We start from the raw sequence: 27533 nt of genomic DNA on the forward strand, positions 1-27533 counted from the left end.
TAGGGTGAAATATTTTATTTTAATCATCTAAATACACATTTTTATTATTACTGATAGGAAACAAATTAGAATTTTTTAAAATATGTATTGTATTTTTCCCAGTCTCCAAAAAGTGGTGTCCCAGGTTTTTTTGGTATGAGACCTGAAAAATACAAAGTATATATAAGGTTTATTAAACTACAAATAAATGAAAGTTACACTTTTGAAATGCAAATGAATATGAGTTAAAATTATCTTCAGTGTTTGTTTAAAAAATTATTACAAGATAAATATAACATGAATTCTGGTTGTCAATCAGCTACTTGCTTTCAGTACATGTAATTAACAATCTTATCATATAGTGGGGGAACTGGGTAGTCTATATTTTAGGGTACGCCTTGGATTATCACCAAGTTGTTGTTTCATTTATCGTTAACTTGTTGTTTTATGTACAATAACCTGAGTATTTTATGTTGAATGTTTTGGAAACTATTATCATGTGATTGGTTGTAATGCATGATTGCTACGATTTTGATAGCTGGAAAAATATTTCTATGGGCTTATTTTTGCATTGGCTGTCAGTTAGAAAGTACGTTGTTTATTTTGTGCTTTACATCATAAAATGGCTGCCAGTGGTAAGATTAACCTGAAGTTTTTCATGATTTGAAATGAACAGGAAAGAAAACATTGATTGACCAGTGTGTAAATGGGCTTTGTTCACTTCTCAGTAAATTACGCAGAGACATTTAAGGATTTGGAAACTGGAGCTCATATCAACTCTATGGAAGGTATGTGAAGTGTAATAATAAAAACAGATTTCCAAAAGAAATGCCACTGGGCAGTATGGAGGATATTTTTGATTTTTATATTTGTGAATTTAAGTGCTGACAGCAGTGTACAGATTCTAGGTCAGATAATTTTAAATAGTTTTTTGGAAGCTGTTAAGGAATTCTGTGTGCTACATACCAAAGACATGGAAATTTTTAAATAAGCTACGTCGATATGTCCTTTTTGTACTACGCAGATTAGATAACATGTATTTCCATTTTTTATGTTACTTCCTTGTTTTATTTTGCATTAAAATTCAGATTACTGAAATTATAATTTTTTATGTTTTGGATGCTATTTTACTTGGCGTTGCATGTAAACAGGAATGGTGCCCCCCCAAAAAATCACCAATTTTTGCCAACGAGTACCCTGAAATACATTTTTCTCGGAGAATTTAGCAATTAAAAATCAGAAATGAACTATATACTACAGAAATTTAATTGTTAAAACAACTAAACATCAGGATTGACAACTAGAATAAAGTCTTAAAATCGTTAATGCAGATTTATAAATTTATATGCATCTATATGTTTCAATGATTCCATGCAATATTCTTTTAAAGTACACTTGCTCTTTGAAGAAGGTGAATCAGTAACATTTTCACTCAGAGTTTATACAATTTTTTGCTAAAACCAATGTTAAACTAAGGCTGAATAATTTTAAAGAAGAAAGTATTATATTCAGACAAAATTTTATTTAATGATTAATTTAGGCAGCACAATAATTTTTCTTGAACTATATACATTTAAAACTAAAAATATAAGTGTATTCCCACACCTATATTTAAACAAATTCTGGATACTTCGGTGTTAAAGCAGCTACCACAAGCACTTTGGCAAAATTTTGTGGCACTAAATTTGCCCAAAACCTAAAAAACACTATATAACCTTTAAAAATGAAAAACCACATTCATATAATACATATATATATATATCAGGTTCAATGTGCACAATGCTAAGGCCATGTGCAATTTTCTGATGTTTTTTATGCAAAAATATATCACTGTGTTCAAAGCAAGAATTAAACTAATGCTCTTTCTATATAGCCACCCAGCTGGTATAATGGTTAGTGATACTGATTGCCATACAGATGGGCCATGGTTCAAATGCCAGAGAAGGCATGGAGTTTATAAGAGTATAGTGTAGCAGCCAATAATCAGTGACCCAGTTCCCACTCTCCAATTGATATGGTTATCTTAAAGAAAGAACCTTCACATATCAGAAAGAAAAAATGTACTATTCTTGTTGCTGCCTAAACAATACAGTGGTTAATTATGCTGACTGCAGCATTGATGAGCTCGGATTCAAATCCTAGATAAGGCATGGATATTTGTAAACGTATAATGCCTGTGTGGTGAGGAGGTATTTTTGGTACCTCCGCTGTTAGCACTGAAAATATATGGCGAGCCAAAAGTCCTCTTGAGAGCTTAGTGGTAGGCGAAAAGGGATGGCAGACCTTTGTACCATCCCCAGTTTCTTTCCTAACGTTGGGACAGAACTGTGCAGTTAGTGTAGCAGGACCTGCCACACTAACTCCAGTGGCAGGACTACCTGCCATTGGATGCCAATGGTGAAATTCTAGTTTCCACCCACTTCTTTCCAAGTGTAGAATGAATTTGCTATTTATTTCAATGCAATTAGTGCAGACGTGCATAAGATTATGGAATTCAAACAATTTTTCAGTCAACTCCCAGTTATACAGGGATTATACAGTTATTTTCATCAATTAATTTCTTTTTGAACATTATTATTTATTTTGCATATATCAAAATTAACTAAATTTCAGAATCATTTATAAAAAAGATTATAATATTGAGACCAAGACCTAAATTGAAACTAAAACTGACTTGTACTATGTCAATCAAGTGAGACTTTCTGTAATTACGACCATCTAAACACTGAACTCTGACTTACGGAATTACCGAATCTTGAATTGAAAGAACTTAGACATTTAGAACTAAGGAGCTTTTGATCTACTCAACTTTATAGAACTTTCACTGAATCTTGAACTTTGGATTTTGAATTACTGAAATTTTACTGAACTCTCGAACTATGAAACTTCATACTATGTTTATCTATTGTATATATCAAAATTAAGCTCAATATAGCATGTAAAGACAAAGAAGACTGTAAATAACATTCACAATCATATAAACATGATTGTACAATATTCATTGCAAAAACACTCTGTAAAAATTTCTCAATAAATAATTTCCATTGTGTAGGCTTTTTCTGTTAGACATCACCTTAGGTCAGAAGCCCTCTCAGTAATGCAGAGTTATACAGGGGTAGATGGAACAAGTTGGAACAAAAAAATTAAGTTTGTTTTTTGTCATGGAATGATGAAAAGATTGCTATCACAAACCATCAGCAAGAGAAAACTGCCCATGGAAAATACAGAAGAAAAAAAGTATGGGATAACAATAATAATAAATGATATAATATTTGAGAGTTGTTTTTATCCATAATAATGTATAATTTAATTGTATATAATCTAGAATATATAAGTATTGTTTTGCACTGAAAGTAAATTTCTCAATCTTAATAACAGATCAAATGTATAGATATTAATACTTTTGTTTCACCAGTACAAGAATAATGTAAAGAAAAACAAGCAGCATATGCACTGTGGAGTGAGGAAGAAATAGAAGTAGGGACTAAAAGAAACAGTGAGAGGGAACTTTAATATTAATTTAATTTATGCAAACAAATGAACTTATTCTCCAGATTAAACTGCTTGAAAATACACGTCAGGACTTTTCTGTTAGTAATAACAAGGATTATTTATCTTTGCTGTATTTTTTTCAACTACCATATGATTAACAGTGATTCTGAATTAACTATGGGCATTGCCCAGGTTAACTGGAAATGGACTGTATATTATAATAAGTTCTTCAGTTACATTTATACCCTGAAGATGATGGTATACCAGGAATGATCCTACAGAAGTAATACTTATGAAAGGAATTGCATGGACAACTACTGAGCTGTTATTGGTAATAGAAGGAGTCACCAGAAATTTCACAAAGTTTCTAGATGACACATTCTAACAAGAGAAGAGCAAGTGTAGTTTCATGATCTTTTTTATCAGCTTTATGAGATGTAATATAAGACCAATGACAATTATTGCACTAACAAATTAAAAAAATAATTGGAGGAAAAATATTTGTTTGAATGATCTCCCATAAAGTACAATATTAGCAGCTGTAGTTATATTGCCAAAACTCAATATACTATGGACATCATCATTACATGAAAAAGACATCTCTTGTTAGATATAAGCAAATTCCATTTTAAACTGGCATACAGGTATGGGAACAGATAGCTGGTTAGGCTTCATAAAAATCCATTTAAAATCTGACATCTTCAAGACCTTTTTTATCAGCTTTATGAGATGTAATATAAGACCAATGACAATTATTGCACTGACAAATTAAAAAAATAATCGAGGAAAAATATTTGGTTGAATGAACTCCCATAAAGTACAATATCAGCAGCTGTAGTTATATTCCCCAAACTCCTAAAATTATACCCTGCAGATGATGAATACTAAACCTAAAATTGGTTTAGTATTTTATTACTAAATTAGTATTTTAATACTAATATATTTAATTGGTTTAGTATTTTAATACTAAACCTAAAATTGGTTTAGTATTAAAATGTCCTAAAAAAAATTAAAAGATCATTCTAAAATATTTCATACAATCATGTAATATTCTTAGAACAGAGTTGTAATAATTTAAAATAAAATAAATTTTAGCTTTAAATTTTTGTCACATAAAATCAACTTATTTTACTTTTTCTTTATACATTGCTATAGATCAAGTATCATTGGGTGAAAATAAATCCAACTCAATAATTACATGTAACAAAATTATTTATGATTATAAAACTATGCAAATGGTTATTTGGATAAAATTTGCAATTTTTTCCACCAAAACATTTTTTATCATGAAAAATACTTGCTTAAAAATATATAATAAATTAAAAGTTATATTTAATATCCTCTAGAAACATGGTAAAGAACTTTTATATGACATATTTTCTCAAACCTGGCCATATATGTTTAAAACAGACTAACACCTTTTTGCTTCACATATATATTATCATTATTAATTTGCACAATGCACTCTTTGAACAAATTTTATACACAGTACAAAGTAAACTACCATATTTACTCGAATATAAGTCTTTTTTTTTTTTTTGTTAAACTTTGGTTTTAAAATTTAATGGGTTCTTTTAACCAAGTATTTTGATAATTGAAATTGCAGAATAAAAGGGAGAAGGTTAAACATCATATGATGTAGTATAATTATGCTGTTTGAATACTATATAAACTACATATGTAATTACCAAATAAATAAACTGCATGACTGCTGCTAATTATAAAAGCCATAAGTATTTGTGCAATTTCAGCTTAAGCTTGCATCCAATATACTGATCACTAATATGCTTGAAAATAAATACTAGTAAACAACGTATCACTGAATTTTTCCTTTTATACTGTGATAAAATACTGTATTTAATTAGATAGCATACCTTTCATTCTAATCAGAAGCTATACTCTCATCACATATTCACCAGCATTTTTATTTCTTAAAATTTATTTTAAAATGTCAGGAGGATTATATTCAAAGAGTCTTATTTCCAAGTAAATCTGGCGTATGCATTTATTTAATAAAAATATGAAATGACAATACCTGCTCTTTGAGCAAGAGCTACAGCTCTTACAACTCGAAAATGCTGTTTGTTACATAAGCCTGTAATATACTGGGGTATAACAGAGCCATCAGAATTTAGAAATTGGTTTAGTATTAAAATGTCCTAAAAAATTAAAAGATCATTCTAAAATATTTCATACAATCATGTAATCTTCTTAGAATAAAGTTGTAATAATTTAAAATAAAATAAATTTTAGCTTTAAATTTTTGACATATAAAATCAATATTAATACTGCATTAAAAACAAATATTTAAACAGAAGTTAAACAAATTATTCAAGAGCGCTAGAGCCATACAAATTCTTTTCTTTTTTTAATAGCAATGCAAAAAAAAAAAAAAAATATATATATATATATATATATACAACTGCTTTTGCTCACCCGTGTTAAGCCTGTGTGTAAGTAGGCAGTTAAGTAAGTTACTGATTTTCCTTCAGGATGACAAAGTAGGAGGTTTACCCTAATTATATATATATATATATGTGTGTGTGTGTGTGTATGTGTGTAAAAAATAAAATACAAAAGATACTTAATTGGCAATAGACCTTTAAATTTCTGATTTCACATAAGAAAACAATTCCTTCAAGGCATTTGCACCTCTCCTGCCATGACTGCATTGCGAAAACACTTGCCCAATTGCTGTGCAGGATTAAAGCATTCTGAGATTATAGTATATACTTGGGCCACAATGTTATTATAAAAGCTGAAGTTTGGTAAATCCTAGGTTTTACAGGTAAAAATTAGTTTACGTATGGTTTAACATGATTCTATTTCTGACTTTTACCAAGTCTTTGTGGTAAAAACCTAGGAATTACAACATCTTCTGGTTAAAGTCCAAAACGAGGGATTACTTATAGGATTTTCCATTTGCAGTTACAGTGTATTCCAGAACAAGTTAAAACACACTTTAACTTATTAACTGGTAATATACATTGCAAAAGTGATCAAAATAAGGTATGATATAAGATAATGTTGATGAAACTGTCTTACAATTATTTTTCAAATAGTTACAAGAAATAAAAATAAAAAATGGCATTTCACAAATAAGATCCCATGTAAAAATGCTGAATTAATGCACAATTATCTCAATAACTACTGAAGACATTTCAATCAATTAAAAAAATAATTCTGGAAATAGGTGAAATAATTAAATTGATAGCTTAGGGAAAACATTAATAAAAAATTATGGGATTTAAAAAATAAGAAAAGTGTAGTATTTTTTAAATACATCTAATACATTCTACTACCTATTACAACAAGATTAATTGTTATGGCATTTTGAATTATAAAGTAGATCAGCTGATTTGCGCAAACACATCTTCAGGGTACACTTCTTTGGACAGCTGCATTTTCTGAGTCCTTGTGGGATCCCCCCCCCCCCAATTAAAGAAAGTTTTTTACTACTTCATGTACACTTATTTCACCTTACCAACTTCTTTGATGTTAAAAATTTTTTCTTTCCAAAAGATAACCTAGTTTCTTGCGTACAACAATTTTACTTTACCAAATTTAATACCAAGAACATAAAACTCATCAACTATACTGTCTGTAATAACTGCTTTTACTGATTTTGAATTCATTTTCGATCTATTGATATCAGGTACTTTTATTTTAACATTTTATCCTAGACTAGGTTTCGGAAAGTTTTTAGTAGACACAATTTTTATCTTCTTTGCTTGCTTCTCAAGCCCTTCCTCAGCTGTCTTTTGAAACACTCTCACATTCTGATCTTTGTTGAAAATCACACCTATTGTCTCAAAGCATCTATGTTTTTTTTTTTTTTTTGTCCCAATTTGAATTCAGTATCTACTTCCATCGTTATGCATAATTCTTTTTCACATGTATTATTATTAACTTGAGATTCTAAATCAACTTTTCATTCGAGATTAGTGCCTTCATCTTCTGTATTAACCATGCATTCATTATGAACATTTGTAATTTTTTTCTAAGTCCTCTTCAGTGGCCATGTAACTAATCAAATTGCATGGAAAAACTGGTGGTGGTGGTGGTAGTAGATTTATGGCACAAAGCTCTACAGGCCATATGCGCCAAACACAGGATTCGTTTTTCAACATAAAAACTGAAGTATAGATTTTAGATAAAGAAAAAAAGTCTAAAGACAACAGCACACTTTTAAAATCAAGGCAAGAAAAAAGACATTGAAATGGTGGGATGAAAATGCTGATTATGATTCAGATAATGAGATATGCAGTATAGATATAAAATCGTAAAACATCTGCATCTGATTCATTAAATTTCTAACATAAAATCTCAAGACAAAAATCAAATTAAATAATAGAAACCTGTTTCTTTCAGGTAGTGAAACAAATTGGTATTGACCTCTCTTCCAATTAAACAGTTGAGAGGCAGGTTGCAGCTATTAAAATACTTCTCACGAAGAATATTAAAATATGTACATTCAATTAAAATGTGATAGACTGAGAGACAAATATTACAATTTGCACAAACAGGCTCATTCTCAGCTTTCAGAAGGTAGCTATGTGTCACTCTAGTGTGCCTAATTCTATGGCGCATCAAAAGAACTTGCTCCTTACGATTGCAAGTAGTATGCCAATGCTCTATTTAGCCTTCACCCTTCTCAACTTGTTATGAATCTGAATGTCTCAAAGTTGCTGCCATTTATTTCTGATCTTCTCCTTGATTACATAAACAATATCTCTAAAAGGGATGAGGCGGCCGGACATTTCAACAGCAGATTTCGCTGTGATGTCCGCCAGCTCATTGCCTTTTATTCCTGTATGTCTGGGAACCCAGCAGTACAGAATTTTATTGCCACAGCTTGATAATTTAATATTCAGCTTGAGAACATCCACTATCACAGGATTCTCGGTGCTAGAAAAGGATTCTAAAGCTTCCAATGCACTGTAGGAGTCTGTATATATAATGAATTTTCCATGGTGCAGCGTTGAGATGTACAAAAGTGCATAATATATGGCAGTCAGTTCAAAGATTAAGACAGATGAAGGCGTTGTGTAAACGTCTGCCTTCCATGTGGTCACCAATTATAAATGACAACCCAACATGGCAAGCTGACTTAGATCCATCCATATATATGGAAACATAACTCCTGTAACTATGCTGGTGCTCAGCAAAAATTTGTCTGTAGATGCTCTCATTAGTAGTTGTTTTGACGTAACTGTGGAAAATATCAAGAAACTGGATTTGTGCATTTTTCCAAGGTGCGATTTCAAAATGCTATACTGCTTGTGGGGACATATCAGACAGGGAGAATTCTTCAATGAGGGGACGTACTCTGAAAGGAAAAGAAGGCACACAGGATGGACGTGCCTCAAATAAAAGGTCGCAGCTATTACAGTCAAAAGTCTTTAATCTGGACTCGTCAGGACTTCAGCGATTCCGGATTATAGATCATCAGTTTAAATCTGGTAAGATGGCATGCAGAAATTATAAAATTAAAAATATGAAAATGTAATTTATAAAATAATGAGCAATTATGATCTAAAAGGTATCAAAATTTACAAAAAAAGAAGCTTAATATTTATTTGTTTACTTTATTAAACATTTCTTTCAACGCGCGCATGCATACCTTACGCATAGCCGAAATTAGAAAATTGCAACCAGAAAACTGATTTGTATTCGTGATATTTATAATGATGAGGAATTTGATTTAAATCATATCAAAGACGGAGTACATCGAGATTAAATACTACATTTAGTAAGGAATTATAAGCCGAATAAAATAAAAACATCTGCCCTGAAGATAACGATAGTGGTGACAGATCAACTTCCAGTTCATTGCGCACCGTGACGCCCCCCCCCCCCGTGCAGAGCAGCGTGAAATTGATAAACACATTTCGGAACGGTTAGATAAACAAAGGAGATACCTTTATCCATTTTTTGTAGCAATTCGTTTTTTGTTTGATGGACATCGAATCATACTTTCGTTTTCTAGATCCTTTGGGAGCTCCAGCATCGGAAATTCTATTTGACATAATCGAAAGTTCAAGCTTACTTTTATAAAATTGCTCTTACAGTCTGCAAAAAATAATAAGCCGGATCCAATTCGAAGATTAAGGAACAACGCAATCATCAACATTAACTGAAATAGATAATTAGATAATTTTAGCTTATACCGTCCATTATACATTAAACATGCACGCGGAAACGTATTCTGCCCTTGCGCAGACGCATATGCGCAGTCGTAAATGTCTTGGGCACACGCGTAAAACGCCTATGAGCATGCGTCAACGCAGCGCATGCGCAGAAAGATTTTAGCTTTGAGGTCCAGATTATAGATCATTCCGGATTATGGGTGTCCGAATTAACGACTTTTGACTGTATCAAGTAAACATAGTTTATAAGGATGGTCAGGTTGAGATAATACATTAAAATACTGTAAAAGAGACAACTTCTTACGCCTCAAACGGAGTGATGGTTCGTACCAGTCAACATAAAGGCTCTGGACAGGAGACGTCCTGAAGGCTCCAGAACAAATCCAGAGCCTGATGATGAACAGGATCTAGTTTTAACAACACTGAAGATCGAGTGGATCCATAAACAGCTGAACCGTAGTCCAGTCTAGAGCGAACAAGAGGTCTGTAAATGCGAAGCATGGAGCAACGCTCTGCACCCCAGGAGGTGTTCGCCAGGACTTTATATAATATTTAAAATTTTTGTATACTTTTTTCTCAAGTTTACGGCATGAGGAAGGAAAGTCAATTTTCGGTTGAACATCACCCCTAAAAATTTTACTTCAGGTGCAACTGGAATCACAGACCCATTGAGGTATATTTCAGGCTCAGGATGGAGACCTCACTTTCTACAAAAATACACGCACACAGTCTTCTGTTTTGAAAATGTTAATTTTTATCTTTTTGCCCATTTCTGGATCCTGTTCAAAGTGATCTGGAGCTGACTCTCTATATGTCTCATATCCGCACCTCGACAGCTAATTTGTAGCTCATCAACATATAAAGATCCTGAAATTGTAGGAGGAAGTTGTTTTAATACAGAATTTATTTTTAGGCTGAACAGAGTTACACTAAGCACACAGCCTTGAGGTACACCCTCTTCCTGTTTGAAAACTTCCAAAAAAACAGAGCCAATCCTTACTTGAAAAGTTCTAGTGTTCAAGAAATTCTGAATGAAAATTGGTAGGTTGCCGCGCAAGCCACTCTCGTGAAGATCCCGAAGTATATACCGCATCTCCATGCCTTATCATAAGCTTTCTTAATATCAAAGAATACCGAGACAAAGTGACTTCTTACAAAAGCTTTTCGAATGGATGTCTCCAAGAGGAGCATATTATCTACAGTAGTTCTCCCCTTTCAAACACTGCTTTGATAAGATGATATAATATTATTCTTTTCCAAGAAGTTGACTAGGCGGCTGTTTACCATTTTTTCAAACAGCTTGCATAGGCAACTCGTAAGGGCAATTGGCCAATAGTTGGAGAGACTCCTTGGACTTTTCCCTGGCTTAGTAATAGGAATTACAACAGCTCCCCTCCATGCACAGGGAAAAGTACGCTCCTTCCACACTCTATTGTAAAGAGTGAGAAGGACATTCAGTGACTTATAGGACAGATGTTTTAGCATTTCGTAATTCACGCCATCAAGACCCGGAGAAGACCTATGTGTCTGCAACAAAGCTCTCCTTAATTCAAGCATAGTAAAGTCTCTATTGTAAGGCTTAGATTTGGAAGAGTTGAATGCGATGGGATTTATTTCAGAGTGCTGCTTGATAGAGAGAAATGCAGGTGAATAGTTTCTGCTGGAAGAAACGGCAGCAAATGTCTCACCAATAGTATTCACAATTTCTTCTATGGAGCTAATCACTTGGTCATCTTTTTCCAAAAAGGAAAATGAGTGGTCTTTATATATTCCCCATGCTTTTCGAACTCTTTCCCAAACCCGCTTACTAGGCGTAGAGGATGTTATTGATGACACATATGAAATCCAGGAATCCCTCTGGCTCTGCCTTCTTACTTTTCGTGCATTTGCTTTGGCTCTTTTAAATGCTGTGAGGTTTCGCAGAGTAGGATATCTACGAAAAATTCCCCATGCTTTTTTCTGTTTTTTTTAGTGCTTCATGACAGTCGCGATTCCACCAATGGTTTTGTATACTTTAATATTTTTCCTGATGTTCTAGGAATGGAAAGCATAGCTGCCTGAATAATAGTATTAGTAACAGCTTCAACAGCGTCATCGATATGCAAATCTTCTACCTTCTTCTGCGAGTTTTGCAACGGAAGAGAAGAGTTCCCAGTCCGCCCTATCGAAGACGAACCGAGGGGATCTCGACATGGGATTTGCTCCTCTTCGTGCAAGAGATATAAAAATGGGATAGTGATTGCTGTTATAAAGATCATTACCTACACTAAAAGTGCAAAATGGCAACAGAGATGGTGAACATATGGCAAGGTCGAGAGCGTGGAATGTCCTTGAAGGCTCATGGAAGTACGTATCCTGCCCATTATTCAGGAGACAAGGGCTATAATCTTCAATCATCTGCTCAATTTGTCTTCCTCGTCAATTTGTATCTTTACTACCCCAGAGCGGACTATGGCTGTTAAAATCTCCTATTATGATAAAGGGCTCGGGCAGCTGCTCTATAAGACCATTTAAATCTTGCTGATCAGTGTGCTCAATTGGAGGCAAATACAGAGAAACAAATGAAACAACAATATCAAAATTTGTTTGAGTAGCGACAACTTGGAGGGATGTCGTCAAAGAAAGTACATTTGATGGATAATCCAGTGAGGTGAAGGGCCTACACCTCCACTTGCAATCTCACCTGCAAGGTTATCCTTCCTGACGAAAGAAAACCTCTGAAGTTTTGCATGTTGTTCTGGTTTCAGATTTGTTTCCTGTATTGCTAAGCACACAGGATGATACGCATTTATTATAGATTTAATGTCAAGCAAATTTCGGTGGAAACCGGGACAGTTCCATGAGACGAAGGTGGCCATTATTAATGGTTTTTGTTCTTTCTGTGCTGTTATTTTGTTTTTTTGTGAGAGTATATGCGTGGGAACTTCTACACCCTCTTCTACTGTCTGAATCCACTGATTCAGAAATCATTCCATCAAGAGAGCTATTGCTGGGACTTTATTTAATATATTTTTATTTAATATTTTTTGTGTGAGAGTTTTAGGTTTACTTTGAATGACTGTTTATTTTTTCTTTTCTTTTCTTTCTTTCTTTTTTTTTTTTTTTTTTTTTTTTTTTGTACTAAATGAGTTGAATTTTCTTTTTTCTTGGTGGATGTAGTCGGTTGAGTTTTATTTGGTAGAATCTGCGTATCTATTGATGTTTGGGTGGACACTGTACGAGATGATTTTACAGCACTGGCATATGATGTATTTAGTCGAAGCTGTGTGCTTTGGACTAATCTTCTGGCTTCGGCATATGAGATGTTCTTAGTAACTTTTGCAGTCTGCACTTCTTTTTCTGATTTCCATTTTAGGCACAAGCGTGAAAATGCTGGGTGCAATTTATACACAAAGGTGCAGCAGTACAATTTTTAGAATCGTGGCCAATCTGTGAGCATCGGGCACATGTGAGGCTGCCACGACAAGACGTCTTAGAATGGCTGAAACGCTGGCATTGGAAACATTGCATAGGGTTTGGAATATAAGGTCTTACATGACAATTTAAGTATCCGGCCTTAATATTCTTAGGCAGATCAGGCATGTTGAAGGTTAGGATCACGTGTTTCGTATCACATGGAAAAACTGAGTTAGCAAGTCCTAGCCTCATAGGAAACCAAACATAGCTTTGTAAGGCGAATATTTGACTCTTGTGATATGCTTTGCTTTTCATTGCTTGAACAAATTTTAATACTTCTGACCACTTTCATGTCTTATTTGTTTCCATCCATGTTGCCAACATGTTCTCAAGTCTTGGTTCGCTCGTTCGACAAAAACTTGCAATTGACTGTGTCTTGGCTTAAGGTCAACTATTTTTATACCACACCACATTTCACATAAACTGTTTATGATTTGCAAAATTCCCTTCCATTGTCAGAATGGAGAAAGTTCAGGGCTCCAAAAGTTGTGAAAATATCCAGAAGGTGATACGTTACTTCAACGTAAGTACATTTGAATAAAATTGGTCTTTTTTGAAAAAAATTATAGTTGCATTTTATGTATTATTACGCAGATAGTATACTTTTGTTACGTATCTATCTATATATATAAAGAAGAAAGTCTGCTTGTTTGTTCGCTAATAACTCAGTCATTACTATAGTTATCGTCACCAAACTTTCCACAATTCTTTTCCGACCCTCGGAAAGGTTGAAACTTAATCCTTACTTAAAATAATTAATTCAAAAGGGCTTTACTGCAGCATTTCAATGAGAAAGTTAATAATAATTAATAGTGGTTTGTTGTAAATAAAATTGACATACAAATTTTCTTATAAGCTTTTTTGCCCTTTTTAACAAATAACAGTATGAGTGAGCTGAAGAAAAAGTGCTGACAATACTGTGTTGAATATTTGAAGTATGGCTTTATTTCATCACTAGGGAATAGTACTTTACTTATGTGTTCTCTATGTAATAAAACTATGTCAAATGATTCAATGAAACCTTTCAAGGTTAGGAACATTTCATAAAAATCCATAGTGACAAAAAAGATAAGGATTTAACATTTTTTCAAACAGTGAAAGAAAAATATTTGAAAACATCGTCACTTCAATAGCTCATAGGAACAACATCTAAGTGAGACGACATGGACTGCGTGCTTCTTATAACATCTAACTGCGATATGAGCCTTGTGTTGAAGATTTCATCATTTTAACATAATACAGGATTGCTGCTTTTTCTGCAGATAGTGGTTCTGTAAGTTTGCCCTCTCCTCCAATATTTAGAATATCATAGTGTTTCAACCTTCTGTAATGGAATGATTGTTTTTGCTTCACAAATTTTGCTTCTTTCACTTATTAAAGAAGTATATTTCTCATTTAAATGAAAGCTGTTATAGTGCTTTTTTTTAAAGATTCAGACAAAATGTTGTAAAATGCTTTCCACATAACATAACTTCATTTCCTTTCAGCAAAATAAAAAACACAAAATATGTTGAAATGGAAACAAACTGCTTCTATTTTAGATCGTAGACACTTACACTTGTTTGAATTCACTCGAAGGTATACTGCAAATAAGAAGGAGCGAGAAGAGAAAAGTGTCGCAAAGGAATTTGCATGCTCAGGTTTATCACTTGGTTTATATCACTCATTTCGGACTTTTACCAGAAGGCGTTGGTAATTCCTACGTTTTATCACAAAGGCTTGTTTAAAGTCCAAAACAGAGTCATATTAAAGCATAGTTTTTACCAAGCCACTTTGGTAAAAGCTAGGTTTTACACCAGGCTTCAGGCTTTTCCAGTAACATATGCACTCTCTTATGCTTGCTAGCTGAAGAATGTCTCTGGTTTGGCTGCTTCTATTCATTATTAAAAATGTGTCATAATTAAAATTGTGGGGCACAGATTGTTTCCAGTATGCTGGGCCATGTCATAAGATGTGTCAGAATAGAGTAAACAATAAGTAATATGTTCAGATTATCAATATTTTGTGATTCTTCAACAGTTACATCTAGTAAGATGCCACAAATATATCCGCCATTTCCAGTTATCAACAGAATGGTTCTAAATTCTCTCCTCAAACCAATTTATTATTACATATACATATGTGATGTTATGGAAATGATGCAAATAGACGTTGAAGCATTCATAGCGGATCTGGAATGAGGAAGAAACTTGGAAGTCGTATTTTATATGCAATATAATGAAGTCATAGCGGATTTAATTAATCTTTAATTTATTGTAGTTAAACATTTTACAGCTACAAATACTTGGCACATTAATCGTGCCTGCCCCAAAACTGTTACACTTTTCATTTTGTTGCAATAGAAAGAAAAACAGCAAGCAGCATCTTAGTGAGTATAGAGGTAGAAGCAAAGTGTCTTGTATTCACGGTGAAAATTTTAATTCAGAATAAGTTACTTTCAATTTCAATGCATTTGAATGGATAATTAATAGTACTGTATAATTATTATTTGCCATTTGAGTTTTAGTTCCATTTATGTCGCCAGCATTATGTAAAAGTCATATGCTATTGCTCAGTCTCAAAATGATGCAGTTCAAAAAAAGTTATTTCTATTTTTAGAACAGAGAGGAGGAATGCTCAACTTAAAAGCATCAAAGAGCTAATTTAAATTACAATTCATATTTACATATTTTTTTATCTTAACACACATCTTTAACTATATTATCTCCATGATACAAATTTTTAAAGTTTTACTCCAAAAACTTTACTTTTACATTTATAAAATTTTACTATTAAAACTTTACTGTAGGGTAGCAGCCTCTTTACTTTCAACAATTGCTTGTATCTCTAGTACAACAGAAATTTAAATAACTTACACTTAAAATACTAACTCATTTATTCCAATAATTCATCACATTAACTAATAAATTTAGATTCCAGGAGTTGATATATATATATATATATATATATATAAACTTTTTGAATAATTAATTATACATATATCTCACATTTTTGTTACTTTTTTCTACTTTAAATTATATACATATATAGACTTAATACTAATGTTCCTTTTTATAATGTAATAATTACGAGTCTTAGATTATACCAATAACAATTAGCTAACTAATTACTGATGATCAATATACACTCTGCATTTGATTTCAACAAATTAACCCCAATAAAAAAAATTATGTAAAAGAAAACTCTAGAATACTTACTGTAAAAGATTTTCATTAGTCATATTTACTACGTCCATAAAATAATAATTTACAATTTTACTTCCTTCCCCCCCCAAAAAAAATCAATATTTTTAAATAGTGAAGTGAAAAACAGTATCTACATAAATGTATTTATGATACATGTAATTTCTACTTAAATGTTTTTACATTTCTAGGTTACAAAAAGTTCACATGCAAGGTCAATGGTCATGTATTTAAAAAATTTAATATATTAATAGGAGAAAATATGTTCATAACTATGTACAGTACAACTCTGCATTATTTAAAGAAAAGTTGCATATATATGCAATGAATGAATGAACTACTGCATATTATTCAACTGCATAACTTCTGTTTATAGAAATAATGAAACAAAGAAAATTCCAAAAGCCTATGAAAAATATCCAACATTAAAAAAATCCTGAAACAACAAACTCAGTTTAACTTATATAAACAATGTAACTGTTCAACTTTGCAACAGTCCTAAACAAGTCTTTTAATGAAGATTAAACTTTTATACATCATAATTAAAGTGATGTCTTTTATCGATATGCAGAAATATTCAGTTTGATGCTAACACAACCAAAAATATTGGCTCAGATGAATAATAATTTTCTAACAAATTCACAATTCCATAATACAGCTGCTAAATTAAGGAACTGCCCAAAATCATGATAAAAGTTCTAGTTTTAGTGATCTTTATATAACTAGTACTAGCAATAATAACAATGGAATAATTTCTTTGCTGAAATCTCTGTTGAAATTATTATTATTCCTTATATAAACAATTTTGAGAAACGGAAACATAATTGCTGCTTCACTTTCATATCTCTGTTAAATTCAAAGTTTTATAAATGTATATATAACAAATATTTTCAATAACACTTAAGAAATAAATAGCAAAATAATTGTCACTATAAAATAATGAAACAAGCGTGAATGCCAAAGTGATGACTAGATGTCATGCTATAATCAGTTCAAATGATTTGTATTGACACACTTTGGAAAAAAGAAAGTCTATCTCCGAAAAGATTTTTGGAGGTTGATCTTTACAATATGGTAACTGATAGTTTGTCGACATTTTGGAGGCGATAAAGGTTACTGAGTACTGCTCACATTATTACCTGGGACTTAGGTAATAATGTGAGCAGTACTCAGTTCCGATTACGCATTATTTTGTGTGGGGAAATGAGAGATCATGGGATATGTCATGTGATATTAATGGACGAATTACTGTTCTTTAATCAGGAAAAAATCTGGCAATTTTGTATTTGGTTTTATTCTGTGTTGTGTGAAATAGTGTTTGTGAATTTTTGGATCCCATGGCCGTAACTAAAGTGAATTCGAAATGGGTATTTAGTGGTATTGAAAAGGATAGTAATAAATGTTTTTTAAGGTTGTGTGAGAGAGAAATAAAGATGTTTTATTATGTTATTTATTTTACCTGGTATCTTGCTTTGAAAGATAAGTATGATTTTAAAGATTCTGAAACAGAAGGAAGAAAAGTGTATCCGCCACGTAATCAAGATTCTGAAGAAGATTAGGTAAGTTAGTATTTTTAATTATTTGAGGATATTATTTTTATGCATTGTTGTAAATGTAAGGTAGAAAGGAATTTGGTATTATTGGGAAAATTGTGATTAGCAATGATTTAGTTTAAAGTAATTAGGATTGTAAGGTAATTTTATTAATTTAATGTATGTGCTCATTTATATTTTAAGTAGTGTTTTTGAATTTAATTATATTTTAATGAAATGATAGTTATTTTGTGAATTTTATGTTTGTAGGAATTTGGTATACGTTTAAGTTGAAATAAACGTGCATGGAAATAATTTAAATATTTGATATTAAGTATTTGTAATGCTTGCGGTATGAATTCGTTGGTGACGCGTATAATGTAATAGATGATTTAGAGATAAAAATTTTTGGATATTCTATTTATTTTATATGTGGAAATGTTGATATTTGTAAAGGGTAAATACTTTTTCATGATCATGTAATTTCATATATGTTCTTTTTACCGGGTTTAAAGATTGAGAAAATTGTCATGTATTTTCGTGAAATTTTTTTAATTTATGAGAAAAAAGCAGTGTACATGGATATAGTGAAGAGTGTGCGCAATGCCATTTTTGTGTAATTCTGGGATGTTTTTTTAAGTAAAAATAAGTCGGCGTGTACATGGTTTATGTGTATGTGTTATTTTGAAAAATGCGTAAGGAGGATGGTATTGTGCAGTTTTTCCTAATTTTGCAGTGAATATTTGTCATGATTAAGCAGTTTTGTTTGATAAAATTTCTAGCATAAGTGTAATTCGGCTAGTAGATTGTTGGAAGAAGTGTTCAGGAGATAAAAAGAAAAGAAACATGTCTTTACTTCGTGAAGACAAAATGGCGGCGGGGAAAAAAAATAGAGGGTTGCTGTAGGAGAGTTGGTCGCCAAATTTTCGCCAAAAAATCGCCAAGTTACCATAATGTAAATCAATCAATTTTATGCTCCCCTCCTGCTAACTGAATGCAACTAGGGATGACACCCGAAATCAACCTCCGTATCAGGCGGGAGGGCCGGACATGCCTGCACGTTCCCCTTAAAGAGATTAAACTAGACTTTTGCTACACAGGGGTGCCTCAAATCCCTGGCAGACTTTTATAAGAACTCTCTCTCAATCCTCCGGGGCTGAACCGGGCCACCGGATGCTTACACACCACGGGTCTCGGAGACCACCCCAGAGGGAGGACCTCGACAGACCTATGTCAATTTGGCGATCTGACCGGTCGTGGATGCGCCCCGCCAGTACTACGCGGCTGCCCGTCACCGAAGGTCATTACCCGGAATACGCAGTCTTTCTGCGCTACCAGATCCTCCGGTTCTGGGACTTACGCAATCCCCTTCGGTCCGGCCGTATAGACGACCTTCCCTCAGGTTCTGGAACCGCCAAGCTCAAAATGCTTTTCCCCCAGAGTACTCTGTCAGGATATAGGATCCAGCCAGTTGCACCCCAGGGGGTACCATAATGTAAAGATCAACCTTTTTGGAAACTTATAAGAAATTATCTTCTGCAAATTTACCTTAAAATGGACATAATTCAGTGCTATATACATTAGTGCAATTTAGAATATCCAAAGTGAGAATGGAAAAAGGAATATTTTCATTTTCATTAAGGAAATAACCAATGCTATTGACAAATTAACATGTATCCTAGGATAATTCCAGTTCCACAATATCATTGAAATTATTTCTTCTGATAACAGACATGGGAAAAAAAACGCAGTTCTAGTATTCTAGACTTTTTTTCATCAGGCCTGATGAATTTAAACATGACATTCTCTGCAGCCATACATATGAAAAAGGCAGATAAAAACAATTAAAATCTTGCTTCTAAAAACGTAACGGGAAACTGGCTTGCATTTGGATTACATATGAGGAAAACCACAAAAGCAACCATGTAGCCAGCCCTTTAACCATGATATGCACACAGATCAAACTACCAACATTCAATGGTCTTAACCACATGTAGAATAAATCTAAAGAAAATGCTTGGAATATCATGTAATCAGAAAATAACCATGTTTTGCATAGCAGGATTACTTTTTCAAGTGTCGAGGTACAGAATACTTAATATTTTTTTTTTTTTTTTGTTTTTTGTTTATACATGTTATTTTTGTCATGGTAGTCTTCATTACATATATTCTCTGTAATTCATACTGGATACTAATATTTTTGGTACATGTCAAAATGTCTTTTTCAATGTTAAGTGCTTTGCTTGTCGATATTCTCAAAATTGTATCTAATAATTAGTGCTACTTTACATATTAAGGGCTGTTCCCACTGGGGTTTATCTGAGCTAACAGAGACAACTGATGTAGGCAGGGGCGTAGCTAGAGTTTCCAGCGCCCAGGGACAAATGAAGAATTTGCGCCCCTTTCTGTGTGCGAAGAATGAAAATTATTTCATTAAAAAATTTCGTAGCATCAATTTGCCGCCCCTTGGATGCTGCGCCCGAGGACAGATGTCCCCCCTTGCCCCACCCTAGCTATGCCACTAGACGTAGACGACCCATTTTCAAAAGCAGTTTTTTACCATAGCTGATAGCATAAATCAATTGTCTAATCTTTGGAATATGGTAACAAGTAGTTTGGCAACATTTTGGTAAGGCGATAAAGGTTACTAGCTAGGACCTTAGGAGTGTACATGGATAAAGTCAAGAGTGTGCACAATGCCATTTTTGTGCAATTCTGGGATGTTTTTTTAAGTGAAAATAGGTCGACGTGTACATGGATGATACCGTGTATGCGCAATTCTTAAAAACGCGGCAAGCAGTGGGCGATTCTGCACTTTGTCCCAATTTCGCACCTAATCTTCGTCATGATTAAGCACTTTTGTTCCATAAAAGTTCTAGCATAAGCGTAATTCAGCTAGCAGATTCTTGGGAAAAAATGTTGAGTTAAAAAAAATGCCTTTATGAAAACAAATACAAATGGCGTCCAAACAAAAACTAGCCGGTTGCTGTAGAAGGGTTGGTCGCCAAATTTTCGCCAAGTTACCATAATCCAAAGTTTAACCAATCATTTGATTTTGAAACTGCCTTTTTCATAATAAATTTGACAATGCTGAGAATTTTCAATAATATTCATATCATTTACAGTAGCATTGTAAATAAATTTAGATGAACATTATACATTTCGTTATCTTTCAAGAGTCATTCAAACCTTGATTAATCACAAAAAGCTGTGGTTTACTAACTTAGCTGACCCTGGGAATACATAAAACTATTTTGTCATCTCAGAAAACCAATAATACTTTTTATTCTATTCTAATCATCGATTGTGTCTAACACCTAGCATCCTCTGAAAAGTAATTGTTAAAATGCATTAAAAATATATCAAAATTTTAAGCATGAAAACTGATTTAATTCCCATTATTTTAGATAAAAATAACAGTAATAAAAACTTTACTTAATTGTCTAAAACACATATTATTACGGCCCACATTAATCATAATGTTTTAGGAGTTGGGCACCCTATGGTTCTGTGTGTTTTAAATCTTAAAGAATTGCATAAGAACACAGCCATACTATTCTAAACAGCCATGCTATCAATTATCATTCACCCTCTGGCAGTGACACACCGCTAGACAGTGGCAAAACAGCACCTGAGACAGACAAGAACACAATCTCTAAACGCTTGCAGAACTAGGTTACTACCTCCGACAAATGAATTCAGCTTTGAAGTGTTATCGCAATTTTTGGCAGCATTTATATTTACTGGATTCTTTGCGGAAGTGCTTCCCAATTTTTGTTCATGAATAAAGTTTAAATTCTGCCACAATAAAGTATGATAGGGTAAAATTGCCCAATATGAATAAGTTAACACTAAAATATGAATACTTTCTGACATTTCTTCTCTAAACAAATTTCACTTACTGTATGTTTTAAGTTCTTTAATCCAACACGACACAAAGGACAACCACTTCGATTTGCTAAGTTTATAACTTTTCCCTCACGATCAGATTTCACTTTAACTCCTTCTATTACAATTTGATTAGATGTTTCTGTCCTATGAACTACAAAAGAAAAAAATATTTATAAATAAAAATATATACAATAAGCACATCAAAGAAGATAAATCAAAATTACAGTATCCAAATATAATGCTATGTAATAAATACTGAATAAAAAAGGTTTAAATTTCCCTTAGTTATTACAAACAAATATCACTTGCATTTACAGCACAAAATGACTTTTCAAAGGTCTTCAGTCTAGGATTAATTTTAAGCTTTAATTAAATTTAAGATGTTTCTGTCCTATGAACTACAAAAGAAAAAAATATTTATAAATAAAAATATATACAATAAGCACATCAAAGAAGATAAATCAAAATTACAGTATCCAAATGTAATGCTATGTAATAAATACTGAATAAAAAAGGTTTAAATTTCCATTAGTTATTACAAACAAATATCACTTGCATTTACAGCACAAAATGACTTTTCAAAGGTCTTCAGTCTAGGATTAATTTTAAGCTTTACTTTCCATAATTACATAGGACCTAAAAATAAATTAGACCTGACTTCTCCCCAAAATAAGCAAAGAATATTAAGACTAAAATTCTCAGCAATATTCAAATTAACCCTTTCGGCATTATGGACATAAAATTCCATATAGAATGATAGATTTCTTATTCATTACACATAAAAATTTCTGCCAGCTTTTAATGCATCTGATTTCGGCTCAGATGTGTATTGGAAGAAAAAAAATCAAGGTACAAAGTGAGAGAGTCATTTTCTAATGGAAAATATATATATATATATATATATATTCAAGACCTTTTATGGAAATTTAAAATTTCAAGGCCAAACCTGTAGTGCTCAGAGGGTTAAATTTCTTTTTTGTAAAAATATTTGATGATACTGTGAAAGAAAATCAGCAAGCACAAAGTGTTTCATACACCTGCTGACTAGGGAATCACATCCTAGTCAATGACAATACATTGACATGGTAATAATGACTTTGGCCACAACCATGCTTTCAGCTCTAGTGTGGTTATGGATGAAAGTAAGCTTTTTTTTTTTAATCTGATTATAATTCTACATAAGATCTGTTTTTAGATGAACTTTCAAAGAAGTATCATATTTCCTTATTCTAACACCAACTCGCTCCATGCATGTTCCATAGGATTTAAGTCTGAAGAATATGGAAAAGTTTTGTTAATTTCAAGACAGTTATGTATAATAACTATAAATGAATATTTAGGGTTTTGTGTTTTCGATCGTTATCCTGTTAGAACATAAGTGCATTTTTCATTCCAAGTTTTTCAGGTTTTCATTAAGAATATCCTAATCCACATTATTTCCAATAAATACCAAATTTCTTATTATAAAGGCAGCAAAACATCCCCAAACTATAAAGCCTCCATCCCTAGGTGTAACATTAGGCAATATGTTTTCGAATACAATTCTTAATTCAGATTTGATCACATATTAATTCATCAAATATATTAAATTTCGATTTTTATCCAAATATGATATTTTTACATGATAAAACTGTGAATGTGCCACTTTCTTATTGCTTACTGCTCACCACAGATTCTGTGAATGCCAGACATTATTTTGTTTTCTCATTGAAGACTAAGAATTTCCTTCTTGCTGATCGCCATGGTATCCATGTGTCCTAAACGACTCTTCTGAAAGATTCAGGGTTGACTTTTACTGCAAAATGTTTTTCTAAATCTACTAAATGTTGTGCAGTTCTAATTTTTTTTTAAAAATCTTGTTTGATTTTTTCATAAAATAAATCTGCGGTTTTTGGTATTAGCTTGGAATGCAGTCCATACTTCTCAATAGTTCCATGCAATTTCCATCAAAGATTGTTAAATGCTTTACATGAAGGAATTTGTTAACATTTTAAATATTTTTTTGTCATCTTTAAAAACATGAATTGGTTGATCTTCAATGTACAGTACCCCTTGGTTTTTGTCTGAAAAAAATCGCCAAGTGTTAGCGAAGCTAGCCTTGGGGAAAATTGTGGGTTTTTTTTTTTAGTTTTTGTCATTAGAAAGGGGTTATTTCTGTGAATATCACCAACGGTGTTGTGATAAATTTAGATTTTGGCTATTTTTTATAATAGTAACTCCTTCGTATGGACCTGGGTTTGGTTTTCAGTTGCTGCGTTTGCTTGGATGTACGTGGTATGGTCTTGGATTTATCAATATTATTTATATTGTGCGTGTCTGTGGATACCATCACTTGAGTATGTCTGAGTTGGGTAAGAGGATGAATGTTGATTAACAGTAGATGAGCCAAAGAGATAAAAAATTTAATTGAATTGTTTATGTGGAAGATGGAGGAGATGGTGGTGGAAAGCGTGATCATATGAACATAAAAAAAAAAGTATGTTAAAAAATCAATGTTTCATTTATTTATTCTTCTCTGTGTGTTAATGTTTTGTAAAAGATTTGTGGTTTAATGTTTTTATGTTAAGAAATATGTATTTTTGGTTATTTGTTTATCTTGTGTGATAAGACAGCAGCGAATTTTTTCTGGTTAACATGATAGTTTTAATTTTGTTTTAGCTTCCTGATTTTGTTTAAGTGAAAATAGATTGATGTGCACATGGACAAAGTTAAGGCAGTATGCAATCCCTAGTTCGTGCAATTCTCCGATTTTTTTTTTTTAAGTTAAAATAGGTTGATGTCTACATGGACACCAAGTTTGCATAAGTCTTTAACTTCTTGCTTTGGTTTTGTGTAGCGGCTGGAAGGATCGTCATCATCTTGAAATTGGCGTCAAAGATATGATTCGCCAAGGGGTACCATAGAGTAAATTTTAACTGATGAATTATTAAATTTGTTACATAACTGGTTGTTAATTTGTAGCATCTTGCCATGTTTACTTCAGATATGGACTTGTTCAGTTCATATACTTTGCTAAACAAGTAAAAATTTCCAAATGCAGAACATAATTCTTGTGATGTATTTTCAACTAAAGCATGAAATCACAACCAGAAACATTGTCGACTAAAGCATTTAAAAAAAAATTATGTTGTGTCCGAATTATTAGCGAGTATTAATTAACATATTTTGAATAAATTATTTTATTACAAGGAACATTTTGATGATATTAATTTTACAATAAGCAACACTTAAAATAGAGGAAAAAATAATGCATTAAAAATAAATTTGAAGTCTATGTTTCAATATTTAGAACAAGATCTATGCAAATAAACTGTGTAAATGGCTAATTTAAAAGCATATATTCAGGCTATTCAAGGTAATAAACTTAAGTAAAAAATCTGATATGTACACCACGACTTCCTTGTACGGAATATTAAATTATACACAGTTTTTCTTAAGCTTATTGAATTAAATCTAATTCATTGATAGCTCATAAACCACATTAGAATAAATGCATATTTTTTTGATGCAATATTATACTACTGGATATTACTCATTCTGCGTTGTAGAATTTCAGCCTCCATAGATTAGATTAAAAACTCTACAGATAAATTTTATCGCTTTTTACGAAACGATGGTATAGTTATAAACCATAAACTAAACTAAAATTTTCAGGAACTTGTATAATTTACGATTTGATATTCGATATTTCCTCTTTTAATGTAAGTTTGATATGTTTTTTAAATAAAAGCATAATAACTAAATGACCTACTCTCTTTCAAAAAACGAAGGGAAGATATGCTAAGTAGCCGCACACAATTATAAGTAGCTAATACGGGAAAATGTTGGCATTTCACATTCCTAATCAACGTCCAGATATTTTTCAAAGCCATGCTTTTTTATATCGCTCCCAGAAATTACTAGAAATTATTAACCATCCGCTTTAAATTGACAACAATCAATTGTTGCCACATAACAGAAACAAACAATGATAACATAAATCAAGGTCCGTAGAATGATTTCTTGTATAATACGTGTTCAAATGGGATGCACGAACCGATTTTCTAAAAGGACTCCTGAGATTGGTTTTCACGTGTAAATATTGATCCTTTTTTTTTATTTAATTTGATAAATATGTTGAAAAATGGTACAATGTCATGTTATTTTCTTTCCAGCTGTGAAAAAGAGGACTTAATAATAATCAAAATATGCTAAATATATTTTGATGTTTCTGTTTATAAGTAGTATCTTCGTTTCTTAACATGCAATGATATGCTAGGATTTAAATTATATTTACGTTTAAGTATGATATGTCCAGAATCTTCAAAATAAGTAATGAAACGTTCAGTTTAACCTTTGAGATTTTACTAAAGAAGTCTCTCTAATAGTAAATTGCTAGTTAAAATTGCGCTAACACAAGGGGAAAATATGCCTTTTTTATAATATTCGCATGATATGTAATAAAAGCATGGCTCCGGTTCAGCAATGCAATACAAGGTGTTAATAAAGGAAAGGTTCTAAACTGAGTTTTTGTCATATACGAAATGCATTGAAAAAGCGAAAATTAGCAATATATTAGCACTGGACTAGGAAACAAATTTTCAAAGATAATCAAGTGGTATGAAAATTAATCAAAAGGTATATATAACATCTACAAATTTTTCTTCGCAATTAATAAGTTACGAATGTTTTCGTTTCAGTCGAATGAAGTCGGAAAGTACAAATTTGGTAATGAAACATTCATTTCAGATTCACTTTGAGATTTTATCAAAATGTGCAATAAACACGTGTGTGCGTTAGCAAAATTTTACTTGAAAAATGAGCATTTAGGAGAAAACATGACATTCTTCTCATAGTCACTTGATATGTCAGAGTCGTAGCTAGGGTTTTCAGCGCCCAGGGACAACTGAAGATTTTGCGCCCCCTACTGCTTGCCAAGGGTGGAAAACATTTAATTCTAAAATGTCGTAACATCAGTTTGGCGCCCCTTGGATTCTGCGCCGGGGGACAGATGCCCCCCTTGTCCCCCTCTAGCTACGCCCTTGTGATATGTAATACAATAAGTTAAAATATAACACTGGTTCATCAATACAATATACACTCAAGAGCCAAAACATTATGACCAGCCCTACATTTTGCGATGAACGCGCCTGGATGACGTGGAAGGCACGTGATCAGGTGGAAGTGGTATTTAACTACTGCTGGAAAGTGCTGTGTATGATGGGAAAGGCTGCGGATCTAAGCGACTTTGATAGAGTGAAGATTGTAATGGCTCGAAAGCTCGGAACAAGTATTTCCGAAACTGCGCGACTCGTGGGTTGTTCGCGATCTACAGTTGTTAGTACGTATGAAAAGTGGATGAATGGCTGTGAAACCAGCAGGAAACGACAGGGTGTTGGACGTCCACATGCTATCAAAGAAAAAGGTCGTCGGAGACTGTCTCGCATGGTGAAGCAAAACCGGAGCCAGACAGTGGCTCAGCTGACAGCCGAATACAATTCAGGGCCAAGTAGAAAAGTATCGGGACACACTGTTCAGAGGACACTGTTGGATATGGAGCTACGCAGCAAACGTCCCACTTGTGTGCCTTTGCTGACCAAGCGTCATCGCCAACTGCGCCTGCGCTGGGCCGCGACTGGTCCATGGATCAGTGGGAGAGAGTTGCCTGGTCAGATGAATCACGGTTTGTCATTCATCACGCCGATGAGCGTGTCAGGATACGCCGTCTTCCAGGCAAACAGTTGCTTCCTTAATGCACAGTAGGTCATACACAGGCCGGTGGTGGCGGTATTATGCTCTGGGGGACGTTTTCTTGGGCGTCTCTGGGACCCGTGGTTGTGGTAGAGCAGAGCATGTATGCTACAGGGAGAACA

At 32.9% G+C, this 27533-nt stretch overlaps 1 protein-coding gene across 2 annotated transcripts; it reads right to left on the bottom strand.

Moving 5' to 3' along the window:
- mRpS18A (mitochondrial ribosomal protein S18A) lies at positions 1–25661 on the bottom strand. 2 transcript variants are annotated; one of them, XM_035373370.2, is made up of 4 exons: positions 25433–25639; positions 21693–21832; positions 5507–5630; positions 1–142 (listed from the first exon to the last, which is right to left on the bottom strand). In XM_035373370.2, exons 1-4 carry the CDS (start codon positions 25551–25553, stop codon positions 66–68), a joined length of 462 nt encoding a protein of 153 aa, XP_035229261.1. In that variant the 5' UTR covers positions 25554–25639; the 3' UTR covers positions 1–65. The 2 variants fall into 2 exon arrangements, with proteins under 2 accessions (XP_035229261.1, XP_085670898.1); XM_085814772.1 differs by lacking the exon at positions 5507–5630 and having other exon boundaries at positions 25433–25661.
- Positions 25662–27533: the final 1872 nt, after the last annotated feature.

This window comes from Stegodyphus dumicola, chromosome 1 (genome assembly GCF_044657685.1).
Source record: "Stegodyphus dumicola isolate Sdum_Otavi_A_Nest chromosome 1, ASM4465768v1".
NCBI lineage: Eukaryota > Metazoa > Arthropoda > Arachnida > Araneae > Eresidae > Stegodyphus > Stegodyphus dumicola.

What these genes read in the sequence shown, in the direction of transcription:
- mRpS18A (XM_035373370.2), bottom strand. Translation starts at nt 25,553, where the DNA reads ATGGCTTTGAAAAATATCTGGACGTTGATTAGGAATGTGAAATGCCAA. An exon ending in TAAAGAACTTAAAACATACA is followed by an intron (nt 5,631 to 21,692) that starts GTAAGTGAAATT and finishes TTAATTTTTTAG; the next exon opens with GACATTTTAATACTAAACCA. An exon ending in AGCTCTTGCTCAAAGAGCAG is followed by an intron (nt 143 to 5,506) that starts GTATTGTCATTT and finishes TGTATTTTTCAG; the next exon opens with GTCTCATACCAAAAAAACCT.